At 42.6% G+C, this 17,661-nt stretch overlaps 1 protein-coding gene across 2 annotated transcripts in view; it reads right to left on the reverse strand.

Annotated features, from left to right (window-relative positions):
• Nucleotides 1-17,661, reverse strand: part of TBC1D15 (TBC1 domain family member 15) — a 91,510-nt gene that overhangs the window by 19,897 nt on the left and 53,952 nt on the right. For both annotated transcript variants that reach the window (XM_084652096.1, XM_084652095.1), the window contains 4 exons: nt 16,524-16,640; nt 15,939-16,039; nt 9,184-9,283; nt 8,621-8,718 (listed from right to left, as the gene is read on the reverse strand). In XM_084652096.1, coding sequence (XP_084508222.1) covers nt 8,621-8,718; nt 9,184-9,283; nt 15,939-16,039; nt 16,524-16,640 — 416 coding nt within the window. The remainder of the gene's footprint in view (nt 1-8,620; nt 8,719-9,183; nt 9,284-15,938; nt 16,040-16,523; nt 16,641-17,661) is intronic.

The following is a 17,661-nucleotide window of genomic DNA, read 5'->3' on the forward strand; positions in this document are numbered from 1 at the left end:
TGTTTAATTATAATGCAATTAACCTTGACAGTTTCATTTTACTAAGCCATGACACAGATTAAGAATCTATTTCAAATATCCGATATTCCTTTTTGTAATTAACTGTAATTCATTCTTTAGAAAGAAACAATGTAAAAGGGTTGATAAATAGAACAAACTGTATCAAAGTGAATTGCATGCAGAGTCCACTTCTGTGATAATTTTCTTTTAATTCTGTCGTTCTCACACTATAAAATAAACACACATTGATTGCCACGCAAGGATGTTGCTAGCAATCAAATTGTTGCCCACCCCCCCCCAACTTCCCTGCAGTATACTCATAAATTCCCCTGGTAGATACATCATTATTAAGGTCCTAATTAATTCGCAATATTGAGGAAATTGTGGATTCCAGAGTATTAGGCTTTCAGCGTAATTTTGCTTTAAATTAGCTTACTTTGCACAGTCCACAATTTTACGTACATTTTGAGGTTTGCAACACACTTTTTTCCCCACTAGTACATTAAATAATCTTGGAGAGTTTTGGGTAGGGCTCTAACTAGGGTGAGGCAAGCTGTGTATCCGCCCAGAGTGCACAGCCGGATGTGGCAGTGGTCAATGGAAAAATGACTAAAAAAACGGAAGGGGGTAGAACCCTGCAGCAGGCATGGTATTGCCACTCTTACTTCTGTGCTGCTGCTGGCAGAGGCTGCACTACCTTCAGAGCTGGGCAGCTGGAGAGTGGTGGCCGCAGGCCAGGCGCCCAGCTCTGAAGGCAGAGATGCCAAGAGTAGCAGCGCAGAAGCAAGGGTGGCAATATCATACTCGTTTCAGGGCTCTATCCCCTACTTTTTCTTCTTCATTCCCACCCCCCGTGTTCCACCCGTCCCCAGCTTTGCACCCTGGATGGCTGCCCCACACACCCTACCCTGGTTATGGCCCTGTAGTTGCATCAAATTGTCTGGTTTCAAAAACATTTGAAGGCATAACATAATAGTTGAGTGTTTATATCGTTCCAGCAAATTTTTCTTAAATACATCTACTGTGGCTTTTCCAAATTACTGCTTTTAATAGAGGTCTATTACTTTTCTGAGATTTTCCATATCTTGTACGCAATTATTTGAAGATCATCCTGTGATTCAGTTAAGGTCTTAATCATTATATATAAACATAATCACTAACGTAACAGGTATAGTTACTATTAACAGAGATCTAGCAGCATGTTAAAAGGAATATGGAGCTGAAAATGTCCCCTCCAGGAATTTAAAATTGTACATCAAAACACAAATGATGGACACCAGCCTACAGTAAAGATAGTGGAATCCTATCAAAATACAGCTTTGGTTAAAGGTCTGTCAACTTGAATATTTTTTCAAGTTTAAATTTCTTTAAAAAAATGTGGTTTTCTAATAGAAACCCCTTTAAATCAGATATACTGAATTTTAAAAATATCTTTTAAAGAAGAAGTTTTTATAAAAGAGGAGATTACTCACCCTGTGCAGTAACTGACGTTCTTCGAGATGAGTGTCCCTGTGGGTGCTCCACTTCAGGTCAAGGTGCATCCCAGCGCCTTCGATCTGAGATTTCTACAGCAGTACGCCTACGGACTGCACATGTGCTGTGCCTGCTTCTTGAGCTGTCAGCGTTTGAATAGCGAGTGCATAGCCCGGGCTCCTCAGTTCCCTCTCTACAACCGTGTGCGTTACTAATTCCGAAGTAGAGGGGAGGAGGGAGGTAGTGGAGCACCCACAGGGACACTCATCTCAAAGAACGTCAGTTACTGCACAGGGTGAGTAACCTCCTCTTCTTCTTGCTCCACTTCAGGTGACTGAAAAGCAGTATCCCTTAGGATGGTTGGGACTTTGGATGAGGCAAGAAGGCTGTTGACAAGACAGCTCTACCCCATCTGGTGTCAGGTGCTGCTGTGTGGATGAGAGCATAGTGATGAGTGAAGGTAAGATTCGATGCCCAGTAGCTGCCTTGCATATGTCAGACACGGACACGGAGACAGACACAGAGAAAGGCCGTGGAGGTGGAGACAGCTCTGGTAGAGTGGGTTCTAATTGACATAGGAGGCTGTATTTGCTTGAGTTGGTAACAAAGGCGTATGCAGTCAGCAATCCATTTGGAAAGTCTCTGTGTAGAGATAGCATTTCCTTGTAAGCGCTGAGTAGTAAAGACAAAAAGTCTGGGGGTTTTCCTAAACGGTTTTGTTTTATCCAGGTAAAATGACAATGCTCTGTGAACATTAAGAGTGTGCATTGTCATTTCAAAGGCGTTAGCATGAGGTTCTGGGGAAAATGTTGGAAAGTGTATAGGTTCACTGAGGTGAAAGGAAGAGTGTATCTTAAGTAAGAACCTTGGATGCGTTCGGAGTGTGACCTTATCGCAGAAGAACATGGTATACAGAGGGTCCGCCATAAGCGCCCCCACTTCTCCTACTTGTCTGGTAAACGTGACTGCTATGAGGAAGGCAGTCTTCATGGATAGGTGGAGAAGGGAGCAGGTAGCCATCAGTTCAAAGGGTGAATCCATCAGGGCTTTGAGGACTAGGTGTAAATCACAAGGTGCAGCAGGCGGTTTCACGTCTAGGTATAACATCTGGATACCCTTCAGGAACCTTTTGGTGATTGGATGGGCAAAGACCGTTACGTTGTCAATCTTATGGTGGAAGGTGGTGATTGCTGCGAGGTGGACCTTGAGTGAGCTCGTGGAGAGGCCAGGTGTAACAGGTAATCCAGTATCAGTGGGAGTGAAGCAGAAACTGGAGAAGTCTGCTTGTCAGCGCATCAAGATGTGAACCGTTTCCATTTATGCAGGTAGGTAGTGTGCGTGTGTGTGTGTTCTGCTGTGTAGCAAGACAGTGCATACTTGGTCCGAACATGTTACCTCCGCATTACAGACCCATTAATCATCCAGGCCCTCAGGTGGAAACGTTGTACGTTGGGGTGAAATAGTTGTCCCCTGTGTTATGAAAGAAGGTTGCTGAGTGGGGGAAGGGGAATAGGTGGCTTGACGAACATGCAGGAGGAAGGGGTACCATGATTATCTGGCCCACGCTGGGGCTATGAGAATGATGTTGGCTCTGTCTGTGCGTATCTTCTGAATTACTCTGTCTCATAGAAGCATTGGTGGGAACGCATACATGAGAGTTTCAGTCCAAGGGAGCATAAAGGTGTCTCCCCATGAGTGTTTCCCCAGGCCTACTCTGGAGCAGAATGTCGGGCATTTGTTTGTTTGTTGCTGTGGCAAGTGGATCCAGTTGGGGATAACCCCAGGTCTGGAAAATGTTGGAAAGAATGGTGTTGTTGAGTTCCCACTCGTGCTGTACGGGGAACGATTGGCTGAGCTTGTCCACGGTGGTATTCTGAGAACCTGGCAAGTATGAGGAGGAGATATGGATCTTGTGTTGAAGGCACCAGTTCCAAAGTTTTACGGACTCTGCACAGAGGGAGTGTGACCGGGCTCCCCCCATCTGTTGACATAAAACATGCACATGATGTTGTCAGTCATTATTCAAATTCGGCAGTTTTGGATGATGGGAAGGAAATGGAGACAGGCATTGCGTACGGCCCGGACCTCTAGCAAATTTATGTGAAGCCTGGTTTCTGAAGTGGCCCAGAGACCCTGAGTGGTGAGGTGTCCGATGTGGGCTCCCCATCCTGTGAGGGATGCATCTGTGGTGATGGTAATTCAAGGGGGATCTCGTCAGAAGGGAATCCCGGTGCAGAGGTTGATGGGAGAGGTCCACCAGAGAAGCGAGTCCTTGACTTTCTGGGGCATAGTTAGTAACTGGTTTAGCCTGTGCTTGTTTGGTTTGTATACCATGGCTACCCAACCCTGAAGGCATCACATGTACAGGCGAGCATTTGCAACCACAAATGTGCAAGTAGCCATATGTCCTAAGAGCTGTATGGAGTCTCGGACTGCAGTCTGTGGGCTGGCACGTATCTGGGTAATAAGGATGCCCATTGTGTGGAATCTGTCCTGGGGGAATTGAGGTAGGTGCCGATGAAGTCGATTTGTTGGGTAGATTGTAAGGTAGATTTGTTTTTGTTTATTTGCGTGCCCAAGGTGCGGAAGCAGTGAAGAGTTGCAAGAGTTGCGTGGTTTGCTTCTAACTGAGTGGGAGACTTGAGGAGACAACTGTTCAGGTAAGGAAATATGAGAATTTCTTCTTTCCTGAGATGTGCTATTATAACTGCTAGAATCTTGGAGAAGACACGTGGTGCAGCGGAGAGGCCAAATGGGAGGACTTTGTACTGGTAGTGTTGCGCTTCCACAGCAAACCTGAGGAAATGTCAATGGACAGGGTGGATAGAGACATGGAAGCGTGTGTCTTGGAGGTCGAGGGTTGAAAAACAATCTCCTTGTTCCAGCATTGGAATTATCATTGGGAGAGTAACCATTCGGAATTTCGGTTTCTTGACAAAATTTTTAAAACGTCGAAGATCAAGGATGGGGCGCCAACCACCATTTTTCTTTTCCATCAAGAAGTAGTGGGAGTAAAACCTTTTCCCTCTGGGTTGAGGGGGTAACTCCTCTATTGTTCCGAGATGTATGAGATGTTGTACCTCCTGACAGAACAATTGTTCGTGGGAGGGATCCCTGAAGAGGGACGGGGTGGGAGCGAGGTAAGGAGAGGAAGGAGACGGCATAACCCAATCTGATAATTTCCAGGACCCATCTGTCCATAGTGATGGTTTGCCAGTTGGCCAGGAACAGACGCAAACGGTATAAAAAAAATGGTTGGTTGGAGTTGGCGCTGGAGAGGGTGCGAGGTTTTCCATACCCTCGACCAAGACTTCAAATTTGTTTATCTGGGTTAGGAGGGTGGGTTGCCGTTGTTAGCGGAGGGCGACGTTGTTGGTTCCTGGGCCTGTGTCGTTGTTGCGTATCATAGTGTCTGAAAGGTGGATGTTGCACAAAGGTATGGTAATGTGGTTGTTGGTATGGCTGATATCTATATTGTCTCTTCTTTGAGGCAGGTGTTTGGATGCATAAGGATCGGAGTGTGCCACAGGAGCCCTTCATAGAGTGAAGGACCTCATTGGTCATAGAGGTGAAGAGCTTGTCTCCATCAAAAGAGAGATGCTTTCCTTTTGCCTCTGGAGGGTGTCACAGAGGTTTGCTGGGTCAGACGCAGGTCTGAGGAAGTTTTCCAGGAGAAACATTGTAACCCTGAGCTCCCTGTCCTTGCGGGTCCGCGCTTTCAATTTGTTACAGTGGATGCATTTTTGGGGTACACGAGACTCCCCCAAACAGCATATGCACTGTGAATGCCTATCTGAGATGGGGATGGCATCCTTACATGAGGCACATCTCTTGAAGCCTGGGGAGCCAGGCATCTCCGAAACCACGGAGGTGGTTGTTTTTTTTTTTTTTTTAAATAAATGTATCAGCTAATGTAACTTATCACTCTAATGACTGAAACTAAACAAACTGAGAAACAAACTAACTAGCTAGTCTCAAAGAGCACTGCTAAACTCCATCTCTAGCTGGGGACAGTAGTGAAAGAATTGAGGAGCTCAGTCTGCGCACGCGCTATTCAAACACTGACAACTTGAGAGGGAGACACAGCACGTGCGCAGCCCGTAGGGGTACGGCTCTAGAAATCTCCAGTCGAAGGCGCTGGGACACACCTTGACCTGAGGTGGAGCACCCACTGGGACATCTCTTGAACAGTTTTTCTGCTCCATGATGAAATCTTATAGGGCCTGATTTAACTACCATGGAAGTATTGTTGACATCCATCAATTTTATTGGGAACAGAATACGGCTGAGAGAGCAAATGAATGTGCTGGGCTTATCCATATCCTATCCATGTGCACAGCTGCCAGCTGCTGCTTCCGTTCCAGACTTTCTGATAACAAGTCTTTCACAAAACAAGGAGAAGAGTGTACACATGAGCTCCTCCAGGGGAGTGCATGACAGTCATGTTCCAGATTAGCAGATGCGAAAGGAAGTGAAACCAACTAACAAAAATTAAATTGAGCATATACAAGTGCTATCAAAATCCACAATCTCAAAAAATTGAGAACAAGGCTTCCCCCCACCTTCTAAGTTTTCAGATACAGTCATCTTAGGGCTTACTTATGTCCACTGCTACCTCACTAGGTATGAATATCTGTAACAAGTACTAACACAAAAGTCCCAGTTCACCAGTGTCATTCAAGTCTTATGTCATTTGACTTGCACCAACGTAAAATGGGTTTAACACAATGGTGAATAAAGCCCTTACATGTGTTTAGTACATATTGCAAATACCCGTGACATAAGAGCGGAATGGTCCAACTCTGCTAAATCACACTTCTGTCTGAAAATATTGCATTTACTGTAGACAAGTAACCCCTACATTTATTGTATGTGAAAGAAGTTTGACTTAAGAAATGGAGTATTTTTCCTGTTTATATTGTACATTTGACAGCACTCTATTTTTGTATCAGTAGAATGGCCTGGGTATAAAACTGGAGTGATGTAGTGGTGAATCAGGCTCTAACTTTCTAAAAGAAAGGCATTAATCTTCAGATGGAGGAAATGTTGGCATAAATGCCTCAACTTGATTATATGTTAAATGGGTTTCTGAACATTTTAAAAAGCAAACTAAGCATGTGATTTTTAGCTCCACTTCTCCTGGCAACAAAACTGAAAAATAATGTTTGTACCATATTTTTTAAGATGCACTGGAAGGACCCAACAAATTATTTTAGTAGGATTCCACCAATATCTTAGATGTCTTTATTCATTAGTTGAAAGGGTTTAAAATAGCAAAAAACAATCACTACAGAAAATAAATTGTGTGTGTAGACCATATTTAGATAAGATAGAGATGTTATACAAAACTGACATAAAATGTCAAACCAATAATTAGCAATACTGAGTTTCAGATTCCTCTATAGACTTTTTAGAAATATATATGTGTTTATATAGTTCATTCAGAATCAATAGTGCTCAAAATGGCATTATCCTGAACTAGATTTCTCCTGATTAAATTTTGAGGGTCTCATCTTACAGCCTCTTTGTGCACAGTACCACACACACTGAAGAAAATGACAGCAGTGGTGTTCTGTGCTCATAGCACACAACTTAAGGAAGATGTTATTGAGGATATAAAAAAACCCACCAAATATGAGAGAGACAATTTAAAACTGCTATATCAGAACAACCTGTAGATCCACTGTCTGGTAACCTGTCTCAGCAGATGCTTCAAAAACGGTGGGGTGAGGAACCTCAGAAAAACAAAATAGCCAGCATACAGTGTTACAACATTAGAAAGGGAAAAGGAAAGAGGGTGGAAAAAACTTCTTCCAAACTCCTCTTTTGTGATCACCTTATGCCATGGAATAATAGGCTAAATTCTTTTGTATTTGTGAATTGTGGTTCATTAGTAAATGTTGTTTATAAAGTTACCTAATCATTTAAAATTCTGATGAACTATTTGCCTCAATAACCTCTTAAAACAGAAAATTCCATAGGCTGACTTTACAATGGCTAAAAATGATTTTCTCTTTGCAGTTTTAAATTTACTGCCCTTCCCTTTCGTTGAATGACCCCTTTTTCATTTATGGAATAAAGTGAATAAAAGTGTCAAATCAGCTTTCATTGTAATAATAACTGTACATACCTCAATCCGGCTGTCTCCATTTTTTTTTTCTGTTCCAGGCCAATTAATTCCAGTTTTATGTAATATCTTTCTATTGCAAACCCATCTGCACTGAGCCATTCATTATGCCATTTTATTTATCCTGTCTGGACCTTTTCTATTATCTACTATACCCTTTTTGAAGTAAGTTGATATATACTTGGGGTAAGATCATGCTAACATTTAATACGGTGTTGTATTTTAGTTTGTATTATTTCTCACTTTTAAAAAATATATTCAAGATTTTAATTTATTTAATTGGCATCATCAGGATAATTCCTAGACCTCCTCAGACCACAATAGTATCCCACTAGCTCAGAGTCCAACAGTATTTCCATTTTTCCAGTAAGCATTGTTTTATATTAATCTACATATTTCTGGTATTGTGCAGTTCAATTACCCAGACTGATTAGATCCCCCAACAGCATTTTACAACCCCCTCCATTTGGATTAATTTAGTTAGTTTTGTGTTAAAAGCAAGTTTCCTTGTCTCACTATTCACTTCTAGACACGTCATTTATAAAAATATGGAACACCTTTAACCCCAGTACCAATCCTGGGAATGCCCCAATAGACTTCTCACACTTCTGAGAAGCAGCCATTTATTTTGGCTGTTTCTTATGACCTAACCACTTTTTCAACCCTGACAGAGCATTACCTCTTATTCTCTGGTTATTTATTTTCCTTAAGAGTCTTTTCTGATGGATCTTGTCAAACACTTTTTGAAAAGCCAAGTAAATTATATCCATCGCATCACTCCACTATTATTAAGACTTTAAAAGTCTTCTTATAGGTTAGAGGGCCACAACTTATCTACAAAAGCTGTACTAGTTTGTCCCCATCATGTCAGATTTATTCCACTGTTTTACTACTCTGCCCTTGATTTTGCTTTCAGTCATCTTCCATAATCATTGCTCCTTATCTGAATAAGGGAACCACATTCAGCCATCTTCCGAAGACAAATGGAATTAAGTTTAGATTAAATATCTATGTTCTTACCTCCCATAATCGAAGGATATCTTGAAAGCTAAATTCTCTTTTAAATCGGATCAGAAGCCACCGGAAGCAAAAATAAAGGTATCCCGAGTCTTGAGATTCTAGGGCAAGAATGTCACATTTCTTATGAATATCAAACAAAGAAAATATGATTATTATAGGGCTGTTATCCTGCCATCAATTTGTAAAACTAAGTCTCCAATAAAGTCAGTCGGAAGTTTTGCTTAAATATCAATGGCATGACATAGCTCTGTTATATTTTGCTAGCCACGAAAACCAATTAAATATTCAAATTAAAAACATTTAATAGATTTTTTTTATTGTTCATTTAGGACAACAGTATAGATAGTGATACATTAAGGACTCTGCACTCTAGGGCTCAGAGAAATACAACAGTAAGTTTCTATTCTTTCAGAGGCATTGTACTAAAGCCAAATTATTAGAATGCGGCAGTCCTGCATTAATAATGAAACAGATTCATGTTGGAAAAGTGTTTAAGGGCACTTTAGAATGTCTATGCATCTCTCTCTCTAAAAGTAACAAGTTGTTTGAGTTATTACACATACCTAAGTAACTGCAAAATCCACTGTCTAGCAAGCGGAGCAAAGTACTCAGTTGAATTAGCTGTGTCTTCATACCCTGCATTTGTTCCTCAAAGTTCTCGTGCTTGATAGGAAATAAACATTAGCACTCTGTCAGGTATTGATACTGGTAAATAGTTCACTGGGTCAAATACTATTATAAACCACAAAACTATGATTAGTTTACATGCAAGTTAAATTAATTGTCCTGATGACAGACAGTATTATCCTTTAACTGTTTCACATACTAAGCATTTAAAAAGATGGAGCCAAGGTCTGGTAAATTTTTGCCTTCAACTGGAAGCTTAAAGCAACTAACAACAAACCGTGTCTCTCTGGCTCAGGGATATTTGTACTTAATCTTCCACAATCATACTTACACTGAAACTTGGATACAAGATTTGGAGTGAATAAATTCATCTGCCTCCAAATTGGAGCTAGAGAGTTGCAGGCAGGAATAGACAGACTGGAGAAAATTGTTAAATTTTATCAGAAGACCACTGACTGTATTTTATTTTAAACCACTGTATTTATGTTTCACAACATCCCATATACAAAGTTATTCTTGGAAATGAGCACTTGTTTAAATGAATAAAAATTATCAAAACTGTAAAAATTATATTACCCCTACAAGAGCTTGGGCATCGACATCTTTGCCGTGTATCATACAAGCAGTATACCATATATGTAATAACAGTCATTCTTTATGGACCAGACCCTCAGCTCCATCACTGTTACGCCCAATCCAGCAGGACAGAAGAGGAATTTACTCACCTTGTGCAGCAACGATGGTTCTTTGAGATGTGCGTCCCTATAAGATGTTTCACACTAGGTGTGTTTGCCTCCCTTCACTGCTGATCGTTGAACTTTGGTAGCAATGTCCGTTCGGCCCACACATGGGCTATGCCCACCCTTGTGCTCTGCCACGAGACTAGCCAGCATTGTGCAGGCAAACCCTCCTTAGTTTCTTCTCTACCACAGAGTCAATAATGAGAACTCCAAAGTAGAGGGGAGGAGAGAGGGTTGTGGCGTGCCCATAGGGGGACACATCTCCAAGAATCATTGTTATGGCACAAGGTGAGTAACTTCCTCTTCTTTTTCAAGTATTGTTCCTAGGGGTGCTCTACTGTAGGTGACTCCCAAGCAGTATCCCCAATGGGAAGCTGGGGCTTCAGAGTCGAGTCTGCTATGGATGACTGCACAGCTGAATCTAGCATCGGCATCAGAGTCTCCCATGATGGCATAATGTTTTGCAAAGGTGTGTGCAGATGCTCAAGTAGCTGCTCTGCAGATTTCCAGGACGAGGACATGGTTGAAGAAGACAACCGACCTTGTAGAGTGTGTATGGATTGTAGATGGAGGTACTAAATTGCGAGCCTGATAACAGAGTTTGATGCAGTTTGAGACCCATTCAGAGAGTCTCTGGGCTGAAATCACTATGCCTTTAGACCTATCTGCAATGGAGAGGAAGAGCCTATGAGATTTCATATAGGCCTCTGTCCTGTCCAAATAAAAAGCCAAGGCTCTCCTTACGTCAAGCGTGTGTAGAATAGTTTCTTTGTTATCCTGGTGAGGTTTGGGATAAAAGGTAGGGAGATGAATGTTTTGATCCACGTGAAAGGTGGAAGTCACCTTGAGGGTGAACTTTGGGTGTGGTCGGAGCATGACTTTGTCAGGAAAGAACAGTGGAAAGGGGGTTGCGCCATAAGAGCCACTATCTCCCCTATACTCGTTGAGGTGATGACGACTAGAAAGGCAGTGTTCACTGAAAGGTGTGCTAGTGAACAAGTGGCCATGGGTTCAAAGAGCAATCTGGTCAACGCTTTTAATACTAAAGTCAGGTCCCATGGTGGGGTAGAATGTCTGGGTTGGAGAAAGAGGTTTGTTATGCCTTTACGAAACCTCTTTGTAGTTGGGGGAGAGAAAACTAGTTACCCTTCTATCTTTTGATCTTTTGCCGCCAAGTGTACCTTTAGTGAACTAATAGAGAGTCCTGATTTCTTAAGAGTCAGAAAATAGTCTAAGACTAGTGGTAGAGTAGTCGATGTCCGGTAATTCCTCTAGAATGCACCATATCTGAAATCTGGTCCACTTTTGTAGATAAGTATGACGAGCAGTCAATTTCCTGATGTATAGTAACACTTCCTGTATCTCCTCAGAGAAGGATCTATCTATATGCTGGAACCATGAAGAAGCCAGGCTTTGAGCCAGAGTATACATAGGCTGGGATGGAGAGTGCATCCTTCTTTCTGTGAGAGGAGATAAGGAGTGGGTTGATGAGTGATCGGTGGACACACTGCCAGTTGTGACTGTTAAGGGTACCACATCTCTCTTGGGCAGGTAGAAGCAATCACTATGACATTTGATTTTTTTCTCTTTATTTTCAACAGGACTTTCAGCAAGAGAGGAAACAGTGGAAGGCGTAAAGAAGGCCCTTGTTCCATGAGAGGAGGAGAGTACCCCCCAAAGAGTGCTCTCCGAGGCCTGCTCTGGAGCAGTATTGCGAGCATTTCTTATTCAGGTAAGTGGTGAACAAGTCTATTATTGATGTCCCTCATTACTGGAGTATGTTGTGGAGTATCCAGGGCTGGCCTTAGGGGAAATGGCACCCTGGGCAAACTTGTATTTTGGCGCTCCCCGTTACTCCTGGCCCCCATGGGCTCGCTCAGCTTCCCACACCCCCCTTCACCTCTGGGCTCCGCTGCCTCCCCCAGTGTTGAATTTGTGTTGAAAGAGATGCCAGAGCTCAGCCCTGGCACAAATTAAGCACTGGCAGGGCAGCCTGATACCGGCGGGTGCTGGCTAGGCACCCAGCTCTGAAGGCAACGCCACCGCCAGCAGCAGCTCTGAGCTCAAGGAGGTAGATGTTAAGACACATCTCAGAGGGCGACCATTTACCCTGTACTGTGAGGTCATTGAGATGTGCACCCAACCCTATGAGGGATCCGTTGATGGTGAGGAGTGGTGGAGGAGGAGGCTACACAAATGGGATCCCCATGCAGACGTTTGCTGGGTTCTTCCACCAATTCAAAGATTGTTTTATCTTGGTTGGTAGAGATAGTGGTTTATTCAGGCTGTCTTTGTTCGGTCTGTAAACCGAGCTGAACCATGACTGGAGGCATCTCATACGAAGTCTGGCATGAGCCATCACAAATGTATCCATGGCCACGTGTCCCAGAAGCTGAAGACAATGTCTGGCCAATATCTAAGGGCCGGTTTGCACTGTCTCTATAAGCATGGAGAAACTGAGCAATCTGTGTTATAGAAGGAGCGCTTACACTTGGACAGAGTCAAGACTGGCTCCTATGAATTCTACACTCTATACTAGGGTTAATGTCTATTTTTGTACGTTAATTTGTAGGCCTAGTTTTCTTAATAAATCCAAAGTCGTATGGGTAACCTGCTGAGTTTTGTCAAAGGAGTGTGCCCTGAAGAGACAACTGTCCAGATAAAGGTAGATTATGATCCTCTGAGAGCGTAGGTGGGCTGCCACTACAGAGAGGACCTTGGGGAATACTATGGGAGCCAACAAGAGGCCAAAAAGGAATTCTCTGTACTGGTAGTGGTCCTGCCCTTGTGTAAATCTGAGATATCATCTGTGAGAGGATATGACTGAAATATAGAAATAAGCATCCTGGAGGTAGTGGATTGAGAACCAGTCTCCCTGTTCCAACGCTGGAATAATTGTTGCTAAAGTGACCATCTTGAACTTTTGAGCCTTGACAAATTTGTTGAGTGCTCTGAGATCTAAAATGGGTCTCCAATCTCCCTTTTTCTTGGTATCAGGAAGTAATGAGAGTAGAAACCTTTGGTCTATCTGTTCTCGTAACAGATGGTTGGGTTGAGAAAAACCGTGTGGGCAACTGTGGTAAGCCATGAACACTCCACCTGCCCTGGGTCGGGGGCCCGCAGGGCAGGGACACAGGCTGGGGGCTGCTCTCAGCCCCCTCACCCTGGGCAGATGTGGTGAGGGTCCATGGCTCCTGGCCTGCTCTGGCTTCCAGTTTGGCCTGGGGCAGGGCCATGGAGGGGGTGGGGGCACTGCCCTCCCCCACTTTTGGGAAAGCTCTGGTGGTGCTGACCTTTGGAGTTTACCACCTCCACAATGATTGAATTGGGGTTTGGGGGTGGGAGAAGAGAAATTCTGTGTCTTTCACTGGCACGTAATATTTCTTATTAGCCTGCCTACAGGTTGGCCGGACCGCTGCAGGGGTCTGCCACATAAGTTTGATTGGGTATAATAGAGCCTCGTTGATAGGGAGAGCTACTCTGGATGAGGCAGAGGGGTGTAAAATATCCAGTAACTTATGGTGGGATTCTGTCACCTCCTGTAGTGGTAACTGCAGTATGTAAGCCACCCTCTGAGCTAGTTCTTGAAAAAATTTAAAGTTGTCTGCTAACAGTGGTGGAGGGACATCACTGTTTCATCTGGTGATGAAGATGAGAAATTAGTTTGGGGTGTAACCTCTTCCTCAATATTGTCCTCCTGTTCCTTCCTCATCTCTTTAGGGGGCTCAAAGGCTCTGGCTGCAGTGGCAGAAGGAGGGTGCCTCACTGGTTCATGAGGCCACTGGAATGGCAGGAAAGGTCCCAGTGTTTGGTACCATGGCTGACCATACCAGGAGGCTGAGGGTCAGATGGACAGGGAGGCTGAAGAGGTCCAGATTGGTAATGGATACCATAAGGTGCATGAGGAGCAATGGGAGACTACCTCCTCCTGCTCATTGACTCCCTGCTAGAGAATGCGGGTGAAAGGCAAATGCAGAAGGAGAATCTGGAACTCAAGGCAGACTTGATACCAGAGCCCTGGTAGTAAGTAGAGGAGACTCCAGTACATCAGACACTATAAGGTCTCTTGAGTATCTGAAGTCAGGAGGTGCAGTAGGTAGCGGTACTGGGGGTGGACGATGGTGCCGGAGTGAGTATACCAATGGAGTTGGTGATGCGGACCTGGTTGAACGGTTCACCAGTGGTTCGCATACCTTTGATGGTACAGATGCCATTGTCCATACCAATGGAGCTTTCCCCAAGGCAGAGTATCTCTGTCTCACCCAGTCGTTACCGATGTTTCATTGCCTGGGCCCATCGGGTCCTTAGGCAGCCTAACGTGTTCTGCTGGAATAGTACCATGCGAGCTCTAGGTACTGCATTTGGATGGCTTCTGTACCGTCCGTACCGATGATACTGAGTGAACTGGCGGTTTTCGGGCTTGCTGTGGGGACTCATGGCTCTCTTTTTAAAAGCCTTGTGTGAATGGCTCATAGGTGTCTTCTTAGGCACACCCTCCTTGGATGTAGAGAGCTGTGGTGAGGATTCCCACCATACTGAGTCTTGACATGGGTCTGAAGGCAGTTGGAGAGCTGCTTCCACTGGAAGAAGTTTAAGTCTCAGTTCTCTATCCTTTCGGGACCACAGTTTCAACTGCTGGTAAAATCCACACTTCTGGGCAATGCGATCTTCCCCAAGGCAACAGACACCAGGATAGATTCTTTGCAGCTGAGATGGTGTGGTCCCAGACGTGTACGTGTACGTGAGAGAGAGAGAAACCAAAATCAAAAATAGATATATTTTTAAGACTAAAAAAGGGCACACAAAGGAAACTTCAAGGAGTAGTTAGAAAAGAAATGATTAACAAGTCTTTGGTAAATTAATAATCTGATAAACAGCCAGCTAAAAGCTCCATCTCTAGCCAGGGGTGGTAGAGAAGGAACTGAGGCAGGTTCGCCTGCGCAATGCTGGCTAGCCTTGTGGCAGAGCACAAAGACGGCCGGGGGTGCAGGGGACGGACGGACGACGGACAAACCATGCGTGGGCCGAAAGGAAACTGCTACCAAAGTTCTTTGGTCAGCAGCACAGGAACGCAAACACACCTCTACTGGAGCACCCATTGGGACACTACTCAAAGAAGAATAATGGTAGCTTTATCTTGGTGCCAGCCAGGGGCTATTTTGGCCATCAGCATAACTCAGAATAGCTTCAGGGCTGCAAGCCCTCCCAAGAGAGCTATGTTCCAGCATACAGAGATCACAGCTGCACTCAGAGAGGAAATAGGGGTCCTTAGAGAAGACACTGTCACACCCAAGACCTCCTCTTACACTAGGAGAATTTCCCCGTAGCTGGTAAACTTTCTGGAAGCTTTATATTCCCAGAAGATCAAAAGCTACCATAAGCTGTGTCAAGGACCAAATGTGTTTATTTTACATATAAACAAACAGAAGAAATATAAGGGAGAAAACAGGAGACTTGGAAAAAACCCTATCTTCCCAATTTTTGTCTGTCGCTGAAGTATGTATACACATTGATAAACATGAGCACTTTTGGGTAACACAATATAGCCAGCTTCTCACTGATGGTGTAACAGGACTTGGAAGCTGAAAGGTTGTGGTGGTGGTGTACTTTTATCAGTCCACAGATGGTGTAAACCTCTAGTGACTGACTGGCCATGATGGGCATTTGATCCTCCTATCTTTAAAAAGAGAAGATAAACAAGTGCCACCTACTTTACATGGGCATAGTCCATCTATTGGACAAATGTGCCTCTGAGCTATTCTGCAGTCATACATACACCAATATTAAACTGTTTCTTTCTGCTTTGCAAATATTAAAGACAACAGAGGAAGTAATGCAAAATTTTCAAGTCTAGTCATGAAGACATAAGAGATAAAATGACAACGTTTTACATCTAAATTCAGATAATGAAAGCTGCATGAACACTATGAAATAAATAATCTTGTTTTTACCATTTGATCCATGTATGATACAAAGCACCAAAAGGCATCCACTTCATTTTCCATGATATACAAGACAGGAGAAAGCAAGTCACTCATTCCCTGAACATACCCTTAAAAAAAGAAATAATTAAACTTAATCTTAGACTGTTAACTAGTGATTTACACAATTATGAACTCTAAATTAAATTATTTTCCTTCCTTATCTTCCAAGATGCCAAGCTTCAAATTTGTTACTGAACACTCATTGTTTGTACAATGGTACAGCAGACTGGTAGTTATGTTCCAAATCAGCATAACCAAATAGTCTGAAAATTCAATTTCCTCTGTATGACTTAAAAAAAATACGTGCATTTGATCATTAAAAGTTTATGTTCTGCAAACATGGACAGAAACTGTATACATATATACCCTTGATTCTCCAAATCTTTAGAAAACATACACCCACATTTCTATTTAATTTAACTTTAACAACCTTCAGAAAGTATATAATTATACAGTAAAAGATTTTTGAAATGCAGTAATACTCTGAAAAGTGATCCTTGCTCACTAACCATTAACTCTTTATAAAAAAATATTCAGACAAGTCCCACTTACCTAAATCAAAGTCATACATACAATAGGTCATCAAAATGTCATGAAGCAAGATCAATCCTGGATTATCTTGGCCTTCATAGAACTTGTTGGTTCGGTCTGTTCTGTTTACATCTTTTTCTGAGAAATAACCCACAGATACAAAACACTTTCAAAACAATTTTTACTAAGCCTATATCTAACAAATGCACAATGCTCTTTAAGTTACTGATTTCTCAAAACACTATTGCAGAGCTTTGAAGTGTTTAAGAAACCAACTATATTCACTGAATGTCATTATAAAATATTTAAAGGGGATTTTAAGAGTAAGTATTTAAAAGAAAATTCTTCCTGTCTGGAAAAAGATATACTTACAAGCAGATTTTCCATTTTTTTTTTTAATTGTTACACACTTTTTACAGAACCCTCATGATTAAATATAAAATATTTTTACTGAATTCAAAGCAACAAAGACGACTACTTTAGATGAGTTAATTGTAAAATGCCACTCAAATGCATATGATATGCAGCATAATTTAAAAACTATAATGGGAAAAAGCTAATATGCAAACAAGCATAAAGTGATTTTGTGACACTTGTAATTGGTTGGTTCATTATAGCAAGTATTATTAAATTTTAGTTTGTCTTGTTTCTCTAATCATTACTGAGCTGAAACTGCCTGCTTGCTCCTAGATATAGACTGTACATTTTTTGTTGTTTCAATGAACAGAGTTCACACTTCCTGAATTTGATTACAAACTGCACTTCTCTTGTATGGCTGGGGTAGAGCAGCAACTACAATTTCACCTAAAGTTGATTGAGCCAAGTGGCTACATCAGGAGTAGCAGAATTTATTGCAGTGATGCCTCCCTCATATTTATAAATTGGGCAGTAGATAGGGATATGTTCGATGGTCTGTTATGGGGAACCACACACACACACACCAAGGAGTCCTTGATTTTCCATTTGTGCATTAGATGTCCACATCTAGCATGGTTGGTTCAAATTCGGTTCAGAGGTGACCCAGATAACTATAGAAGGTCAAATCCAGGAACCTTCTGCGTGGGATCTGGCAAAAGGTGCTTATTTTTTTTTAAGTCTCGTTTAGCCCAGTCTGCTTTCCAAGCCTCCTCCTGATCATAGCCTGATTGCATGAGGTTAA

The sequence above is a fragment of the Lepidochelys olivacea genome, assembly GCF_965140295.1.
Source record: "Lepidochelys olivacea isolate rLepOli2 genome assembly, chromosome: 1".
NCBI lineage: Eukaryota > Metazoa > Chordata > Testudines > Cheloniidae > Lepidochelys > Lepidochelys olivacea.